Genomic DNA, 21263 nt, shown 5'->3' with positions numbered 1-21263 from the left:
TCGTCATTAGGGTGACCAATTTTCAGATAGGGTGGTTCTAAAAATCAAGGTTTTTAAAAACTAAAATTTTTCAAAAAATTATACCTTTTGAACCAGTCAACCGATTTTAAACTTCTTTTTTTTTGTTTGAAAGCTATTGAATTCTAGTTTTCAGGAAAAATGCGGTGAATGGGCCAAATTGTGTTTTTGTACAAGAAATATGCAAATATATTTGTTTTTTTCATGTTTTCAAGGTCTTGGGACCAAAGGGGTACCATGGTTTTATATTTTTTAATGAAAATTCATGAAATTCGGCGTAACATATTAAAAAATTAGAAAGGTATGTTTTTTAGTTTTTGATATATGATTTTTTGAATATCAAGAGTCATATAATTTGATACTAGCTGCTCTAAAATTGCCTAAAATTGTAAATTCTCGTTATTTAAAATACTTATTTTACACCAGTATTTTTTTTTTGTTACATTCCTCTGATTGAGAATTCACCCAATAACACTTCCATGAAAGTAAACCCACTGCACTCTGAAACAGGTAACCTATAAACCTTCTCCATAAAGTCCGTTGAAAGGCACCGGATTAAACCGTCGGAATTAACAAACATTCTTACACTATTTCCCAGCATCAGACAGTAGTGGATCAACGAACAACACCGCTGCAGTGGCTGAGGAAGCAATGTGGAGGCATCTCGCCAATCCCGTCCGTTTGTCGTCCGTGTGCACCCCTACTCAGCTCACCTCAGATGCAATGCAATCCAGGACGAACGGACGGACGAACTCGAGTCAAGTCGAGTCGTCCCGAGAGCTGTCAAGAAGTTGGTTAGCCTTCGCAAGAAAACCATCGTCGGTGGCGGCCAAGTGCTAGCTATTCTCAAGTGCTGCAGCTGCAGCTGAGGTGAGAGAGTGAAACCGGAAGCGAAGCAGTCGGCTGTATAGGAAGAGGAAAAAAAGAAACGTAAACTTTGTGTAAACTCTCCGACATCCGCAAAGAAAAAGCAGTTTTCCACCAGAGTGCATAGCCTTGCAGTTTGGCTTTAAGCTCGGACGCGTGGTTTTAAGTTTCTGTGTGGAGTATTTTTTTTTTCTCTGTTTCGGCTATCCTCTCCACATTGAATTACGAAATATGGGGAGGGATGGGATTAAAATGCCGGATGAAAGGTCCCAGTTCCTCAGTTCCTCTCGTACAGCAGTGTGCATCCGAGACAAGGCTAGAGCAGGGACTGGAAGTCCAGAAATGTGCAACAGAGCGGTCACGATAATGGGTCGTCGGTTGTATAAAGGCTCGGCAGTGAAGAACCAGGGCAGAAAACGGGCGAAAAAGTTGTAAAAGAAGTTTTTTTTTTTCAAAAGCTGACGTACATCCCAGAACAGAGAACAACTTAGTTATGGAGACTGAAACTGAGCAAAATGAGATTTTCGGAACGTTGAATGGAGGGATTTTGTTGGGTTCTTAACACGAAGGGATGTTGCATTTTTTCAGGTTTTAAATTCACTTAAATGTTGACATCGCGTTGCATCATTTATACTTTATACCAATCCAAAACACGAACAAATACGCCATTATTGACTCGATATTTTTCAATATGAGTTCTATTTTGCTCATTTTGCTCACTGCATTTTGTGAATCATTTACTTTTGTTTCAACACATAACAATTTGTCCTCACTTAACTTTTTATGGGAGGTATGCACTCCAAACGGAATCGCTCAAGTAATTTTCGTTCAGTGCATCATTTTTCCGTGACCGGAATGGCCAAGAAATTTAACACAGCAAGCCCCATTTGATTTGACGTTTCGTTTCAGCTCCGTACTAGGATCCGGAATAAAGCGACGCCTTAATTTTTCTTGAGCGATTCCTTGCCTGAATTTTCCACGCATCGAGATAGGCCAAGAAATTTCTCGCGATCAGCGTACTACTCATTAAACAGGTGTATGTTTGAAATGGAATTTTTTTTTCATCGATTTTAAAAACTATCAATAGAAAACAATTTTTGAAATTGATGAAAAGATTTTACGTATAAGTTCCAATGTAAAGACTATATACAATATTTTTCCTACATCTACCGACACACTAGTTACAGCGAATTAAAAAAAAAACTAGTTGAATTCATGGGACATTGTAAAATGTTATTCGAGATTTTTTTTTGAAGATCAGTTATTTCTCAGATATGTGAATTTTCACACCGATTCAAATAATATTAAACAAGGCCAGTAGTTTTTTTATGTTTTTGAATTTTTGCTAATTTTGATTTTTTCCTTAATGTTTTTGAATTTGCTGTAACTCAAGTATGATTGGGTGTAGAAAAATACTATGCATAGTTTTTTTCATTGAAACTTGTACGTAAAATCTCTTTCGACACACAAAAAAAAAGGAAAAAAATAGATTTTTGTTATATGTATTTGAGTGGATTATACTGTGGAATCGGTCCTGTAGAGACTCATGAAAGGCACTTCGATAAAAAATTTTAGGCAAATTCTTAACAAATTTTGGAAAAAAAATAGTAAGCGTCCTTAAGCATTTGTTGCCGTTACCATGGATTGTTTTGAAATATTCCGGAATAAAAACCTAAGGTAATAATGTCGGAAGAATTTAACCAGAAATCTTTGTTTCTTTAACGAAATTATGGATAGTTTTTCAATTTTTTGCACTGCAGATTCTCCAGAAGATTTTTTGGAGAGAATATTTGAACACATGCCACTGGAGCCGATCTACTGATACTGATACACTTGAATTGATTATGTAGAGCCTTCTGGAATTAGTGTTTGGACCATTTGGGCAGGGGCAACTATTTTGGGCACTTGATGCTATAACTCAGTCAGTTTTAAACCGAATGACTCGATTTTTGGGACCCGATCAGATACGTACAGTTAAAGTCGAAGTCAATCGATTCGAAATTGACTGAATTATAGCAGCAAGTGCCCTCTGCTCAAATGGTCACAGACTTTATTTTGAAAACTATTATTAATTCTATCAAGCGTGTTTACTAAAGAACTATTTTGAAAAATTCTGAGAAAACATTTGCAAAACAAATATTTTTTTCTTTAAAACTTGTTATTTCTGATGATAATCTTTAAATAATTTTGCTTGAATTCAATGAAAAGTGTTGACGAAATTCCAGCCCTGATTTCAGACGTAAATCCTCTGTTAAAATCAATGGGTTCTATGCGGTTTTCGATAGTGTTAATTATGGTTGTTAAAAAACCCTCTCTATAGCAATTATCGACAAATACTTTGTAATTCTTGAAGCCGTCAAAAATATCATATAATAATAAATTTTGTAAGTTGTTGTAATTTTGTAATTATTTAAATATTGCAATTTCATATTTGGGTAGATTAATTTCTCTAGGTTTGAACCTAATTTCAAAATCCATTCTGAAATTTCCGCTAGCAATATATTTGGGGAATATCTTCAGAAAAAAAAAATGTTTGGAAGTGGTCAATCTAAGTTGAGTGGACTGTATGTAGGGATAGGGATCTAGGAGTGGGGTTTCCCATCGCCGCTTGGGGCCGTAGGGCTTTGTATTCCAGAAATCGATCTGGGTCTTCTTTATTAGGACTGTCCAACTTGTTTATTCCCGTTCACAATTATACTTTGAACATAAAACATTTATTCCACATATTTACAGGTTTATTGTACTCTACATAATTTATATTCTGGCTTTTCGTGGGAAAAAGCCTACGAAGTAACTTAAATCTAAAATCTATTTTTGGTATCAAAAATCTCAAAAGTTATTTCCATATGCTTGGAAAAAAGGCTAGAAGCATTTGACTATCCCAACTTGGCAGTATTCTACTGAAAAAAAACCAAAAAACATAGAATGATAAAGTTTTTGTAGAATTGCAATTATACAAAATTTAAAATGGATCCGTGGTTAATATCACTCTCAGTGTATTTTTGTTTAGAAGTCGTTCAAATACCTCAAACATCTCCGAAGACATTATTGCAATCCAACAAACCGTTATCGAGTTATAATTTCTTGAAGAAGAAAATTGGAATTTTGTCATACGCTCTTTTCTAACTTTTGAAGTGAAGAATATTGCAAAACAAATAAAATGAAAACGATTTTCAGAGAGAAGCTCATACATGAGTAGAATTTGATTGGATTGTAGACTCCCTGGGCATAGTGGTATCATTGTACTTATCTCACAATATACATATTCATGCAATGGCAGGCAAAGAAAGCCCTTCAATTAATAACGGTGGAAGTGCACACAGAACACTAAGTTGAAAATAGGCAGGCCTAGTTCCAGTGAGAAGCCAAATAGAAGAAGAAGAAGTTGGTTGTTATCAAAACTACTGTGTACTTGCTATGGAAAGTTGTGCCCACACTATCTAGGACACCCTAAAAATAATTTCAGTAACAAGTTACGTCATACCCACAGAAGGATCATTTCAATATTCATAGGTCATTTCCAAAATTTGACACAGATATTTCAAAAGGGGCGAGTCTGTCTGCGAAGGAAATACTTTTATGACAATATGTGGACAGTATTTCATCCATCTCCACTATAATAAAGATAAGGATTTGTTCTTTACGTTTGTGCTTTAAACTTTATTGTTGTTAGGATTGAAATACTATCCACTACTTTATAAAAAATGATATTTTTTTTTAAATATAACCTTTTTGGAATGTTGGTGCCAAATTATATCCTTTGTATTTTCAAATGTTTGCGCTCTAGAAAAAGTAGAAGTGAAGATCACTGCGCTACTCCAAAAGAACTTCTTCCGAATTTTTGACAAAACTTTAAGTCTTAAATATTTGAAAAAAAAAATCAAGAATCTTTATCATAAGAGAAGCTCTCAGGAATTAGATTTCAATGAATAGTTTTTCAAAAAATTATTAACGCACCTTCTTGTAGGAAAATTTACAAAAATTAGCTTCAGGACTTGCAGGGATCTATAATAAAGGAGTTCAATAACAATAAGTAAATTTAAATATATACCTTTATGTAACTCTCAAATATTTCACCTAAGTATTCGCCAGAAGAAAATGAGCTCAAATATGATAACGATGTCTCAAACTTTATTTACAACTTCAATAAAATACTTTAGACAACCAGAAAAAATATTTTATCAGTAACATGTAACGAGAAATTTTATAACGAATGCTTCCAAAAAAAATTGACTCTCCCAAGAAAATTCTAATATAAATCCTTCCAATGATTACTTTAGGAGTTCTTGGAGTTCTTTTAAAGAGTGTAGAGAATAAGCATTAGTAAAAATTCACGTAAATTAACACTTCATGAAAATCAATGCTACAACATTTTAATTGGGATTAGCTTCTAACACAAAATGGGAATGTTTTCGTGGTGTAACAAGGTTGTCAAGCGAAATTTAGCGTTTAGGGTCTGGGACCATTTGGGCAGGAGCACCTATTTTGGGCACTTGCTGCGTTATGACTCAGTCAATTTTGAACCGATTGACTTGATTTTTGAGACACGACCAGATACGCACTGTATCTAGCCATGTGCAAAAATTCAAGTCCATCGGTTCTAAATTGACTGAGTTATGGCAGCTAGTGCCCAAAATTGGTGCTCCTGCTCAAATGGTCCCAGATTCTATATGTTGCAAGATACTGAATTTGTTTATTCCCCAAACTGTTTTCACTCAAGAATTCTTATAAATTGAAGATAACTACGAGAGCCTCTTAAAACTGACATTAAGGTCAATAGTTCTTATTGTGTCTGTAGTTTTATCACTGATTCGCAAGTATTCTTGGAGATAGTTTCAAAACCACAGATTGATGAAGAATAGCTGTGCTCAACAGAAACAATGATAAGATTAATTAGAATATGCAATGCTATGATAAAATTATTACAAAAACAAATAAAACCAAATAGAATCAAGATTGTTACTTGGGTGAGCCTCTTTACGAAATGGTCCTCCTCTCTCCTCTTCTTGGCGTAACGTCCTCCTGGGACAAAGCCTGCTTCTCAGCTTAGTGTTCTATGAGCACTTCCACAGTTATTAACTGAGAGCTTCCTCTGCCAATGACCATTTTGCATGCGTATATCGTGTGGCAGGCACGAAGATACTCTGTGCCCAAGGAAGTCAAGGAAATTTCCTTTACGAAAAGATCCTGGACCGACCGGGAATCGAACCCGTCACCCTCAGCATGGTCATGCTGAATACCCGTGCGTTTACCGCCTCGGCTATATGGGCCCCTACGAAATGGTGTGGAGAGGTTAAAGGCAACAGGAGAAATGATAACATCAGTACAGCATCAACGAGCCAACTCCCACGTTGAGGGAAGTTTAGGATGCTATCCAGCTGCTAAAGAACATTAAATTAGCTGGACATATGGAATAATAAGTATAGCAGTAACTTGGCCATCATGGACCAATCATAAGAAATGCATCAAAGTATTTCATCAGTATCTGTTCAGAATTCTGCCAGAATCATTCTTACTACAACTTTAGGAAACATGGATGCCGGAATTGCCCTAATGCTTTTTTTTCACGGGCTTAGGTCCTAGATATTATTGATACCCATGAGAAGAATTTCATCCCCATTTGGTTTTGTTTCAATCTTTTCGCTAAAACCATTTTTAAATTTAAATTTCTGAAATTCTTAAATTAATGATTTCAATTTCGCTAACACTGTAGCTACCAAAGGGCGTATATTTTATTCCACCGGTATGCTTCACGAACGCCAACATTTTATAGCTACAACAAGCAATACAACAACCCAGATTGAAAACAGTCAACATCAAGCTACGCTCTACCGATGCTCTCGTCCGAGTAAACGAGTAGAAGAGCTGTACTTAAAATGTTATTAATTAGTTTTATTTCTGCACGCAGCTCCTTCGTCCTTTTGATCCCGCCTTTACTTTTCCTCTCGGCAGCTAACTCAATTCAATTGTTTGCGAGATCGCTTGCGGATTAGGTCCTACAGCTACGTTGAGTTCCAAAACGTTGTTAGTTGTTTTGCGGGTGTAAATAACTGTAACCAAAGCTAGAGGTCAGACTGAGATCTGTGTTCAGGTGGAATCCATTTCCACATGATATCAACTGACAAAGATAAAATACAAGAGCTAATTAGATTTCTGCTCATGATATTATGTATGACACATTCTACCGTAACGTTACAATGTTTTGACGCCATTTTGGTCAGATTTTACACTACAACGACCGTAAAACTCAAGGAATGCGAATATAAAAAAAAATATTTAAGTTTTACGGTCGTACCTCTGAGTTATAGTGGAAATCTGCCCAAAAAGGCGTCAAACGTTTATAATTCTCAAGTAGGTATAACATATAGATTCAATCCTATTTCTAAGCAAGTCGATTGACTACTCATGGAAATAATGATAAATGTACCAAAACCTACCAGTATGACTGCAAACAGGTGAAAGATAAACGAATATGATAATAATAAAAAAGTAGATAAATGGAATGACCTCACCGAACGTTATACATATTTTGTGGGTTTTCTAGTAATGCGGTCGTAATCATAAACCATTTTTCCAAAGTCATTAAATAATTTGTAATTTAGTAATTTTTAATAATGTTAATCATATCATTTTGCCACGTCATTTCGCTTCTTTATTATTACTTAATCATTTATTTAAGGCCCATGCGCCAACAGGCATAACGGAGCATGTTTTTGACTTATAAACTATGTTAGTTTTGGGGAACCGTAAAACTCGCGGTTTGCTCGAGGCTAGGGGGAACAAAAATATTCGAGGAAAGGATAGGATGATTTCGCTTCTTTGTTTAAAGTTTAATCCCACAAAACCACTTCGAAAATTAGAAACGACCATAACTTCACCAAGACACGATTCCAATTAGAACCGCCATGTCGTCGCTCGTGGGGTGTGACGAGAACGTTTCTGGAATACATTTCTTTCTTCTAGGATTTATCTTTCCCCCGATGGATGAGAAAGGAAACAGAAGAACTGAAACCCACCCCGGAAAACTTTTCACATTTCTATTTGTTGTTTCTGTGATCGACTGCAAGATTTTTTTTTTCGACGCTTTTTTTTTATTCTCTCATCTGCTTCGTTCATCATCGGCTACCATTGGAACCCCGCTCTCCTCTCGGAGAAGCGATGAGAAAAGTTTATAATTAGCTGTGTGCGGAAATTTGCACAACATGAATAGTAATTAATCGACGGGTGTGCTGCCAATGAGCGAAAAGTAGCGGGCCGAGCCGATGACGGCGAGGACGACGACGACGAAAGTTTGGTTTTTGGTTTCGCTCGGTTAGAGGTAATTAGCGCGTGTTTACACGGGACGTCGAAGTTCCAGGCAGGGATCGGTTTCGATCCTGTTGAGAAGTTGCGAGAAACTTTCTTTTTTTGGGTGATGGATTGAACGAGTTTTGATTATGGTGGTAATTACGGTTGATTGCAAGTGCTTAGGATGATAGTTGTTTAATTTAGGATTGGTTTGCTAAGTTTGCTAACATCTAAACTAGCCTGCTTAGCAGAAATAGAAGCAAAGTATGTATATCTATTTAATTCGAGGTTCCAACCCTTGGTTCTGGCCTTCTTCAGGGAAGTTATAGGGATACATCCTCAAGAAGGCCTAATTCAAAAATCAAAACGTCGGGTGATGAAGAATTAATAATAGGGTTTGTAATTTTGCTAACTCTCTATCAATAGTCCCTCAAGATATTTGTTTGAGAATAACCCAGAAAACGAACGTGGAATTCTATCAAATGTGCTCTAGAACTCTTTTTAGTAGTTTAAAAAAACTGTCAATGATTCAATCATATCTCAATTTATTCAATAAATTTCAACTTTATTTAATTCTTCCATGAATTTAAAGAGGAATTTCTCTAGTAGCTCAGCCATGCCTCCTCCTGCTCTTTTCCCTTGACTGTATCACTGTGCCAACATTGACCCAACTGGCCCCATTAAAGCAGCTGCTTTCATCTCTTTCCCATTTTTTCACCTGAACAATTCTCCAACACTCAGTCACTGACCTTTTCAATCAATCATTAGTTTCGATCCAGCTCTACACGTTATCCGCACCAGTACCCATCGGCAGAGGAAACACCGTCATGCACCGCGATAATCCTTCCGCTCCAATAGCCTCTTTCCAAGCCTCCAAATAACGACGACGACGACAACAACTCTCGGGATACAAAGCGCCCCAGCTCGGATCACAGCACCCACTCAATTCACAGCGAGCGAGCGAGCAGGCAATTCAGAGCAGACCTCTCGGAACAACCCGCCTGGATGGATGGGGCGAAAAAAAAAATAGATTCAATTATTTCCGATATTGCATTTGGGTGCACCGATCCGTGGTGAATTTAATGAACTCTCAACGGCGGCGGTGGCGGCGGTGGCGGCTGAGGACGTCGAAGCGGCCTCGATTTTACCTCCGACTTTTCGCATCCTTGTTATGTTAGTTATCCTGTCCGTCGTCGTCGTCGTCGTCGTCGTCGGTGGCAAGCAGGCATCATCGAGCAGTGAACGTAGTGTGCCGAACAGCAGTAAACATAATCAGGGATTCTTTCTCTCACAATCACCACCACAACCTAGACTAGAGTGACTCCTTTTTCGTTATCGTCGTCGTCGTCATCGGGGTTATGCCTCTTGCAATTCCTCCACCCTCTGTTTTCAGAAACTAGACTTGTACACATTCTCGCCGGAGCGCATCGAGTGGGATGTTATCGAAATAATGATATAGAAAATCAACCTTGTCGCCCTGAGGCACAGTGGGAAGAATTTCTTACAAGGCGGTCAAAAGCAGCGGTGTCAGCGGTCTTTAGATCGATAATCACACTTACTTTTCTTTTAGTTTGACAATAGGATTATTTGAAATAGCTGTGTAGACCTTTTATGGTCTAATTATAAAGTCACTCAAGCTGTTCGTATTTGTTTGAGATTTCTTATAAAATATAAAAATAATTTTTGATCATTTTCGATTTACTTATTAACGCATTTACAAGCAAACAAGATTCCTACTGCAATGTGAAAAAACAGCCTATTTGATTCCTTAAAAAATGAAACCCTTGCATTTTTGGTAACGGTTTGTAACATTTTCTTGAATATTAGACGTTTTCCAATACGGGGATTGCAGGATTTTTTTTGTTTTCAGAAACTCGTCAAGTGCAGTATTGGCGGAGATGAACCAGCCCCTGGCTGAAAATCTCGATAATAAAAATAATAATAATAAGTGCAGTAGTGATCAAGATTTTTTTGTGATATTTCTTCAGAACTTTATAAATGAATCCCTGGAGAAAATATTTCAGAGATTCATCAAGACATTTTTTAGAGGATTCTTCGAAAATTCTAGAAATTTCTCCGGAAATCCTTTCACAGTTTTGGAAACTTCTCCAAAGAATCCTTCAGAAATTAAAAAAAAAATTGTCTCGAAACTCCCCCAAAAATTTATGCAAGGAATCATTTAGATAAATGTTTAGAGATTTGTTCAGTAATTCTTCCATGTATTCTGTTAGAAAATACTCAAGGGATTCCATTAGAAATCCCCCCAGGGACTCCTTTGGTTATTCTTCAACAGGTCTTTCGGAAATTCCTACAACGATTCCTTAAAAAAATCTTTCGGGGGTTCCATAAGATATTTTTCCATTAAATCAATAGTTTTTTTTAGAAATTCTATAAGGATTTTTTCAGTTATTCCTCTGAGAATTCCTTCAGGAATTCTTCATGTTCTAAAACAATATGAAAGTTCTACTGAAGTTTTCTTAAGATATTTTTGTCAGAGAAATTCTCAAGGGGTCTTTTAGAAATTCCTCTATAGATTCTTCCAGATGTTTAAAAAAAATCCATGTATTCCTTCTAAAACCCCTTCCATGGAGATACCCTCATGAATTTATCTATGAATTCTTCCAGGGATCCTCTCCAAAATTCTGTAAGAAATTCCTCTTGGAAGTCCTTCCGATATTCTTCCATGAATATCTCCAAAAATAACGCCCAGGGTAACTTTAAAAACTCTTCTGATGTTCTTCTTCTTCCTCCAGAAATTATTCTAGGGATTGCTTTATGAAGCCCACTCAGAATTTCTTCAAAAGTTTCCCCAGGAAATTGTTCAGAAATTCCTATTAGTGTTCCTTTTTAAGATTTCTCAAGAAACTCCATGAAAATCCTCCAGAGGTTCCTCCAAAAACTTATCCTGTCCGGCTCTCTGGAAGTTTTATATTGTATTTTTTTTTAGAAATTAGTCGAATGATTCCAGTAGAGAACCAGGGATTATTTCAGATACTCTTCCTGGTGATTTCATTAGGGGTTTCCACAAAAAAAATCCTTAACAAATTCTTTTATATATTGCATAACACAGTTTTTTCACGATTTTTTTTATGGAGTTCCTCCAGAGTTTCTTTTTTGAAATTCCTCTAAAGATTTCTCCAAAAATTTCTAAAAGAATAACGGAAAATATTTATTGATTTCTTCAAGTATTTGTTCAGGGACACCTATAAAAAATAAATCACTTTTAAAAATTCATTGAAAATTAAAAATTCGTCCAGAGGCTTCCCTACAAACTCCTTCAGAAATTCTTTCAGGGGCCTCCAGGAATATCTTCATTTTCTTCTCCCAAAATTTCTACAGTAATTTATATTAAGACTCTTGTATGATTTCTTTCAATGATTGGAGCAAGAATATCTCCAAAAAGATTTGCAAACTTTCGTACTGAAATGACTGCAGCATTTCCCCAAGAATACTTCTAGGAGCATCTCAATTGTTTTAGTCATTCTATTTTTAAAATTTATCTTTGGCAATGCCTTCAGTGATCAATTCGGCAATACTTTTGGGAATTTATTCGCATATTTGGTTGGATTGTTTTTGGCAATTTCTGTAGAAATCCCTAGACAACTATTTCGGTAAATTTGTTGTAAATCATTTGAAAGTTTTAACATCGATGCCTTTTGGAATTTCATCGAAAATTTCTTTGAAGAATCTTTCAGCAATCTCTTCGGGAGTTTCTTTGTGAATGTCCTCGGCAAGTTCTTCCAAATTTGCTTTGAAACTTTCTTTAGGAATTTAATCGTTAATTCCATTGAAAAATTTTCAGGTAAATATCTTTGAAAATGTTTTAGGAATTTCTTTGACAAATGCTTCGGCAATTCTTTCCGGATTCCTTTGGTGATTCTTTCAGACATTGCTTTGGAAATTTATTTACCAATTTCCAATAAAATTCTTTCAGAAACTCCTCCAGTCATACCTTTGAAAGGTGCTGAAGTAATTCCTCAGCAAATTTCTCTGGCATTGTATTGGTAAAACCATTCAGAAATTACTTCCTAATTCCTCGAGCGATTCATTTGGGAAACCCTTCCGAAATTCCTTAAGCATATTTTCTTAGACGTCCTTCAGAAATTTCTTTGTAAATGCTTGCGATAATTTCAGTTGAAATTTCTTCGACACATAGCATTTTTCCAGATTTTCCTTTTAAAATAACTTTGGAAATTTCTTCGGCATCATTTCGTTTTTAATTTCTTAGGCAGTTTTTCGAGATTGTCTTCGGATTTTTTCTGTGACTTTTCCTATAAAAAATGCATTTGGAATTGTTATGTCAATTCCATTTTCAGATTATATTATTTCTAGCTGTAGAAATTGCCTTTGGAGTTTAAAAAAATAAAATAAAGGAATTACCATAAAATTTTCAAAAAAAAAAAGAGTAGGATAATAATAAATAAGTTTCCGAAGGAATATCTGCATCTCTGTAAAGCAGTATGAGATTTATAAGAACTATTAAAGCAATTTGTCAATATTTTTTTGGAGAAATTTACAGTTTTCCTAAAAAAAACCGGGGTGGGATTCCCTAAAGGAATTGCTGAAGCAGTTTTTGGAGGAATAAAATTTAAAAAATAAAAACAACGAAATACAAAAATTCAATAAATGACAGAAGAAATTTGAATAAAATTGCCAAGGAAATTTTCAATGGCTCCTCTCCTCTTCTTGGCGTAACGTCCTCACTGGGACAAAGCCTGCTTCTCAGCTTAGTGTTCTATGAGCACTTCCACAGTTATTAACTGAGAGCTTCCTCTGCCAATGACCATTTTGCATGTGTATATCGTGTGGCAGGCACGAAGATACTCTATGCCCAAGGAAGTCAAGGAAATTTCCTCTACGAAAAGATCCTGGACCGACCGGGAATCGAACCCGTCACCCTCAGCATGGTCATGCTGAATACCCGTGCGTTTACCGCCTCGGCTATATGGGCCCTCAAATTTTCAATGGCATTGCAAACAGAACTCTCAAAAAAAAATCCACATGATTTTACAATGGGATAACTGAGAATATTATCAAAAACATTGCCGTCCTTTTTTTTATTCGAGTAATTTGCTAGGTTTTCTTTGAAAATCAGAAATTAAATTCTCAATGATAATGCATAACAAATTCCACATAAACTGCCGAAGAAGTTCTAATTTCTGTGCCAAAAGAATTTTCAAAGAAATCACGGAAGGAATTCACAACAAAAATTTCCGAAGAAATACACGAATGTGTTCCGAAGGAATTGCCAACAAAGTTCGTAATTTTTTTTTTTCAAAAATTTCTAAAATAAATGACGAACACATTTTAAATGCACTACTGGAGGAATTCGCATGATTCGTAAAGCAATAAATGGATAACCCCTATTTTTTTTTACAATATTAAACGAACTTATTGAAAAACTGGCTATGGGTTCGGGCACTTCCGATAGGGACCTCCAGAAGACACTTTCAAAATTACTTGTGGTTACACTGTTGGACGGCACTAAACCAGATAGCAATTGGCACTGTGTTAAAGACCATCAATGGCTCTGGCCACTTCCGGATACTTCAAAATCGGCTTCGATAGGAACCCCCAGGAGAAACTTTTAGATTTTTTTTTGCAATATATGCTTCCACACTGAGCAATACCATAAGTTATTCGACAGCATGGGCAACCCCTATTTTATTGAACACAAAACGAGCTCACCTAAAATCCGACAATGGGTTTAGCCACTTCCAGATACTCCGGAATCGGTTCCTTTAGGGACTCCAGGAGACACTTTCAGAACTTTTTACAATTCTACCGTTGGACGGCACAAAACTCATGATTATAATCACTGTGCCGATGACCAGCAATGGATCTAGCCACTTCCAGAAACTCTGTACCTCCGGTAGCAGCCCTGAAAAAATTGTCCGTCAAAATCATAAATAGATTTCCACAAAAAATTCCAAAATTGTTGAGAAAGAAATTCTAAAAAAAAAAACTGACAAGGATTTGCTGAACTAGCTCCACCAGAAGTTGTTGACGAAATTTCCAGAGAAATTAGCGAAAGAATTCGAGTTGCTAAAGAATTTCCAAAAAGTATGAGAAGTGTATCGGAGAGTGATTGAAAATGTTCAGGATGCTCTATCTCGAAGCTGGGTTGGTAATTTTATATTGGTTTTTCTATGAAATCTTCTCTATATGGTCAAATATAGAAAATGTTTATTATTAATGAAAAAATGAATGAATAAAACCACCTTTCAAAATAAAAACACAAAAAACACAAAAGTACAAAATGCGAAATTGAAAAAAAATTCCAGCATTTCATGGGAAACTGTAGCGAATAAAATCTGTACGGTACAATATCTGGAAAATATTGATTCTTTTTTGCAGTTGAGAACCCATAAGATATCATTCAACACCGACTGTATAAATTCTTGTTTTCGATAGAAAAAATCCTAGCATAATGAAAACTATCGATCCGAAAAATCCCCTTTTTTAGATCAAACTTTGACATTCTGATTAAACTATTATCAATGGTTATAAAATTCCGTTTTCTGCTGAAACTACTCCTCAATAAATACGAAAACATGCCCAATTTAAAAAAAATGCTAATTTTTAACTCTGTGTATTTTAAAATTGTGATAACGTGATTTAGAGGAGCAATGAAAACAGGGGTTCTCCAAAAACGTTTTTTTTTTATTTCAATTTAAAAAATTGCTCCAAAATGCATTGGAAATAATTCTTGGAAAAAAAAATAATAATTCAACTTTATCTTGAGCATTCTGGGGAAGAATACATTTGCGCAAAAAAGTAAAACTTTTCGAACATTATTGCACATTTCTTTCAATTTCTATTTTTTTAAGGTTTTCTGCAGGATTTCCTTTAGAAATTTTACAAGTAGTAGTAGAATTTCTCAAGGAACTACTGAAAACCAATAACAATTCTTGAAAAAAAAATTATTTTCTTTATGATTTTTTACGGAATTTTCCTAAAGTAATTTATAAAAAAAACGCATCGAAAAACTTTTGAAGAAATCCCTTGCTGAAACTATAGTATAGGGAGATATTGTTGAAGGAATCCTTGTAGGAATTTTTGAAGAAATATTCAGTATATTCCCTGCAGTAATCTCAGAAAGTATTCTTGAATAATTCTCCAGAAGAATGTTCATAGACATCCAAGGGAATTCTTGAAGTAATACTTCCTGGAGAAAAACCACAGGAATCCCTCGATGGAATTCGTAAAAAAAAATATTGGTGATTTTTTTATGAAAATTTCTGAAAAAAATATTTTTTGAAACTCTTGGAGGATTTTCTGAAAGTATTCCTGAAGCATTCTGTGAACGTTTTTATGAAGGAATTCCTGTAGGGATATTTGTAAGCCTCTAGAAAAAAAAATGAATTATTTCTAAAGAAATGTATGTGGAAATTCCTACGATTTTTCTGAAATAATTCCCTAATGAATCCGTGCCGTGGAGAAATTCTTAGAGCTATGCTTAGAGTTAATGTCCGAGATATTTCTGTGTAAATGCATGGAGGAATGAAGCTGTATGAACTCCGGCAGGAATCTCTGGAAGACTTACTGCCTGAATCACTGAAAGTAACAACGCAATAATCTCTGGAGTACTCCTGAAGGAGGATTCTAGCAGGATTTTCTGGATGAATCCAAGAAAAAAATCAAGGAAACATTTCTGCAAGAATACCCAATGGAATATCTAGACCAATTCCGGAACAAATCTCTAGTGATCTTAAAAAAATACCTGTTTGAATTTCTGAATCAATCTCTGGAACCGAGGTGAACTAGCCTAGGGCTAAAAATCTCGTTAATACAGATAAAAAAAAACAATATCTGGAAGATTTTCTGAAAATTCTAGAGGAACCTCTGACGAAACTTCCGGAGGATTTTCTAAACGAATCCCCAGAAGAAACCCTGAAGTAATCCCATTCATGGCGAACTTTTTTTAAGAAATGTTTAATGGAATATCTGAAGAAAACCCTGGGAACTTTTTGCAGAAACTGCTGGAGGTGTTTCTGAGGTAAACCTGGGTAGATTTTAAGACCGAATTCTTGAAGTAATTTCTGAAAAAAGTCCATAAAGTAATTTCGGAAAATAAATCATCGATAGCTTAAGGACAAGGTATTTGGAGTACATAGCTCAAAATTTCTAGAGCATCGTTTTTTAGAACCGTTGAACGGATTTGGATGAAAATGCATCACGCTAATTATTCAGTGGTTGTCAACAGCGTGATGCATTTTAATCCAAATCCGTTCAACGGTTCTAAAAAACGGTGCTCTAGAAATTTTGAGCAATGTACTCCAAATACCTTGTCCTTAAAATAGTTTTTTTTTTGTCTGTATTAACGAGATTTTTAACCCTAGGCTAGTTCATCTCGGGACCCACGCTTTACTTTCTTTCCGAAGGAAGAACTCACATTTTGCGAGTTTGTCGGGAGTGGGATTCGATCCCAGGTCCTCGGCGTGATAGTCTTGTGTTCTAACCACCACACCAGGTCCGCTCCACTAAAATCGTTTACTTTGGACAATTAAATGTTTAAATCACATACAGAATATCTGAAAGAATCTCCAGAGAGAAGAAATTTGGATATTGTGGAAGAATTTCTAAAGGAAATTTTGGAAGACTATCTGAAACAGTATGTGGAAACTTTTCTTAAGAAACCGTGGACGACATCCTAAAATAATTCTTTGTACAGAATCTGTGTAGGAATTTTTGAGAAAACCAGTAGAAGTAGAAATTCTGAAAGAAGCTACTAGAGGATCCTCTGGAGCCATTTCTGAAGCAATCCATGGAAGGTTCTAAATTAAATTTGGAAAGAATTGTAGGATATTTATAAGAATCCATGGAGGAATTTCTGAAGATGTCCGTGGATAGTTTTCATAATAAATTTCTGAAGAATAATCCATGTAAGATTTTCAAAAATAATCTGTTAAGATATTTCGGGGGAGTAGCTTGTGAAATATCCGTAAGAATCCCTGTAAGAAATTGAAGAAATCCTCTGAGTGAATTTTTGAATAAATCTTCGAAATGAGGATTCAAAGTTTTATAACAATCCGGAACGAACTTCTGAAAGGATATCTGAAATATTAAAAAAAAGGCTACAAGCAGAAAAGAACAAAACAATTGTAAAGTATTTGATGTTTTATTTTTTTGTTTTATTTTTTGCCTCATAACCGCAAAAATAGGAGAAAAGCACATCAGACGATTTCTTATATCCCGTAGGGCGAAAACATTTCAAAAGCGCAAAACAAAATTTAACATAAAATGTGAGGTTGATGTGGGATTTTTTTTTAGTTTCGAGCGCTGGGTAGTAACTTGGAGTATCCTCGATGACACCACTGTTTCCAAGCATCAACAACCAGCTCCACTTACGTTTCATGCATTTTCTAAAACTGGTCGACGGATTACAACGCATTACTGTAACATCTTTTGCTAAAGGATAACTTTTGAGAAGTTTTCCAACGATTATCGCTTCAAACAATTTCAGAAATTTTACATAATGTTCTTCCTGGAAATCCAATTGAAACGCCACTAAACTTAAAGATTCGTTCAAAGAAGTCCAGCATATCCTCAACTATTTTTTCAAACATATACAAATCCCACAAAAAAATCACAGATGTACTATACAATCTCTGAAAATTTAAATCTTTCTCGAAAAAGATGGCTTTCAGGGATTCCAACCAGAATGAATACTTGTCGAGTCAAGTACAAGACACTGAAGACGACCTTACAGTTGAGGTCGAAATACGTATCTGTCAAAAGATGCAAATTCTTAGTGGAATTCAAAGGAACAGTACTTAACCCGATTTTTTTATTTATATTGAAGTTATAAGCTACCTCGCAAGTAACACCAAGTACCATAAATTATCTCTGAAAATATGACCGCATAATTGTCACTCTTTCCCGCTGTCCACTACTCCTCCACACAGGGAAAACGAAATTTTCGTTTTCCCGGGTACAATCTTTCTTCCGATTCCACCTCGAGGGCTTTCGTGAAAATCAAATCAAATCCTATGCAGCACACCATCATCATCATCATCGTGGCATGGCACCCTCCTCACAAGAAAACAGCAGCAGTTCATTGGAGGGGTTCAACACTTGAGCAACGCTAGACGATTTTCAGATTTATGCTTATTGGATTGTTTCGCCAAAGTGGCGCAGATTTTTTGATAATAATCATTGGAATAACACACAATAGAGTAAGGAATTTTGATGAGTTGGCCATGATTAAAGATTCGGGTGTTGCTTAGTTACGCACGTAATAACATTATGCTGACACACTAACGACATCTCTATTCCCCCAAGAGAGCATCTGGGGCACGAATTCTGACGAAGGTAATTTGAATAATCTCTACCTCCCTTTGTAGCACCACTGCCGCCGCCGTTTGGGAGATGAGAAATGGTTTCCTAGGGAAGAAATCGTTCTACCCACCTCATCAACCAACCTGTATCACATTAATTGAATCCAAGGAAATTAAATTTCAAGGAAGGTTTCCGTTTTCTCCTGTGTCCCGTGCCGACAGCTTCCGACAAGATAGTGCGTTCCTTCTCTCTTCCATGGGTTTCCATGGGGTTTCCACCCAAATAGCAGAAGAAGGTAATTAGGTACGCAATGACGTCCTGTAATCCCTTCCTGCGTTGAAATGGTTTTCAACGGCGACGACAGAAGCGCGCGGTAGACGTTAAATGATCTTGGAAATGGTATCCGCTCAGTCTTTGGATGATTTATCGCTAATTTGATTGATTGGTTTGGATTCGATTGTCAAAGCAGGGTAATTGTTCTAAGAATTGGAGAGCTTTGGGACGAAAACGAGATTTGATTTATGGCAGAGCTGAAAACAATTTCCGTTGAATCAATTTGTTGCAAGTCTACATAGCTTCTTGTTTATCTTCTATTTTCAGAGTTCTATCAACCAATTTCTGTCTTTTACCATGGATAGTAGCTGATCGTCGTTAGCTGTTCCATATGAACACCTATTTAACTTTGTTATACATACTATTTATCATATTTGCTAATCACAATTATTTTCCCTCTTCCCACAGTGCCCTCATGAATATGAACAATAACAACAGCAGTACCGCCAACAACAACCTCAGCCCCGCCAGCAACAATAACTGCATCGCCAACAACGGCAGCAGCAACAACAATAACAATCATACCACGCTGAACAACAACAACCCCAATGTGATAAACCAGAACAACCCGACCATCCTCTCGTCGAGCGGTGGTAGCCTGAACAGTAGTAGTTGTAGTAGTAGCGTGAGCATCCTGGGGAGCAGCGGCGCCGGTAGTCCCGGTGGCCTGCAGCAGCTGATAGTGACGACGCCCCGCAAGTCTCCCCAGGGCTACGGCGGCGGCGGCGATGAGGACACCGGCGACGAGATCATCCGAGATCAGCCGGACCCGGACTATATCAAGATGTTCGTCGGGCAGGTCCCCCGGTCCATGGACGAACAGCAGCTGAAGGAGATGTTCGAGGAGTTCGGCCGGGTGCACCAGATCAACGTTCTGCGGGATAAAACGTCCGGGCTGAGTAAAGGTAAGTCCGATGGGATGCAGGTTGCCATTCACTTCAAGTGGGGCAGACACTTTTTCCACCGCTTTCAATCGATTGCACGTGCAAAAGGCGACAAAAATCAATTGAGCAAGAGTGGTGCTTTCAATAAATTTAATTGACCAGAAAGAGCGAGGTCGCTCTCGGTTGTCGTTCATCGTCAGCATCGTCGTCGGAGGTCAAGAGTCCATTCCGTCGAACGTGGCGAGCAAAAAAAGCACCATTTCCCTATTCATGGCCACCGCACCGTGCTTTGTTGATGTTTTCGAACATCGTTGGTCGTCGGTCGTTCGTCGTTATCCGGCGATGCTGATGTGGGTCCATTCTTTTGCACTTTGGGCGCGTACTCTTCAAAACAACAACGCCGTCGGTCGGTCGGTTGGGCCATCTAAAGCCAACGCTTCCAGAACAGAAGAGAGACGAGTGCGCTCAAGTTATTGAACAACGGCCATGATGCCTCATGCACAATTAGGATGAAGGTGCCGACGATGACCGATAGACGACGGATGATGGCCCTGGTTGATTTCAGCCACGATGAACGAAGGATTGAACGACAAAGCACTGTTTCACATGTTTTTTCGTCATAAGTTGTTAAACTGGATTATCAAAGAATTTCAACAAATTTAGGAAATTTTCATTTCATTTTGCCATTTCTAAAATTAATTGCACTTTCATTGAACTACAGGCGGTACTTTCTGCAAAATTGGCGTTGGTATTTTTTGTGGAAAGAACAGTTTCCGAATACATTCTAGAGAAAATGATTGTAAGACCTCCCAAAAGTTTATGAAATAAGAGTAAACAAAATTACTGAAGACTGCCTGGAATACTGTAAAAAAACCTACTTCTGTCCCATTCAAACAGAAACAGAGAAATTCCTGAAGGAAGCTCTTTAGGAGTTTATGAAGAAATACCGATACGAATTACGAACTAAAGAAATCACAAGAAGAATTACTGAAAAAAAAGGAATCCCTGGAGAATTTTGCAAAGGAACTTTTAGCAAGTTTCTAAAACAATCCCTGAAGAAATTTCTGTCAGAATTCACGGAAGACTTTCCAAGAGAATTTCTGGAATTTCTGGAGGAGTTTCTAAAGCAATCAAGAGAGAAATTTCTGGAGTAAACTGTTTAGAAATCTCTGAAGAAATTCTGAATTTTTGATTGATTGAAGGGATTTCTTCTGGTAGGATTCGTCAATGATTTTCCGGAAGAACTTGCAAAGGGAGTTCTGAAATAATCCACGAAGGAACACTTTGAAGAAGTAAATGTAGAAAACTTCTTGACTTCTTCAGAGAGTTCGCGGAAAATGCATTCTTGTAGGAGATCCTTTTATGAGTGCAGAAAGAACTCTTCTAAAGGTTCCTTCGAGAGTTCTTTTGGAATGTATTCCTTCATTTAGATTTTTTTTCCATGACTATCTCCCTCCAGGAATATCACCAGAATTTCCTTTGGGATGTTATCAGCATTTACATTTTTTTCCGATTTTTTTCAGAAAGAAATTCTTGCAGGTTTTCATAAAATTGTTTCAGTAGTGTTCCCCCATAGGTTCCTCCAGGTATCGC

The 21263-nt window shown here is 36.7% G+C and overlaps 2 protein-coding genes across 9 annotated transcripts in view; both read left to right on the top strand.

Annotated features, from left to right (window-relative positions):
• The window catches only part of LOC115262131 (CUGBP Elav-like family member 2), a 1100715-nt gene that overhangs the window by 551579 nt on the left and 527873 nt on the right, over positions 1 to 21263 (top strand). For all 8 annotated transcript variants that reach the window (XM_062849221.1, XM_062849222.1, XM_062849220.1 and 5 more), the window contains one exon: positions 19195 to 19691. In XM_062849221.1, the coding sequence (XP_062705205.1) occupies positions 19195 to 19691 (497 nt within the window). The remainder of the gene's footprint in view (positions 1 to 19194; positions 19692 to 21263) is intronic.
• The window catches only part of LOC134287425 (uncharacterized), a 429578-nt gene that overhangs the window by 77835 nt on the left and 330480 nt on the right, over positions 1 to 21263 (top strand). The gene's annotated exons all lie outside the window — the stretch shown is intronic.

The sequence above is a fragment of the Aedes albopictus genome, chromosome 2 (assembly GCF_035046485.1).
Source record: "Aedes albopictus strain Foshan chromosome 2, AalbF5, whole genome shotgun sequence".
In the NCBI taxonomy this organism is placed as follows: Eukaryota; Metazoa; Arthropoda; class Insecta; order Diptera; family Culicidae; genus Aedes; species Aedes albopictus.
The sequence above is the reverse complement of the archived record's forward strand: the minus strand, read 5'-3'. Positions and strand labels throughout refer to the sequence as shown.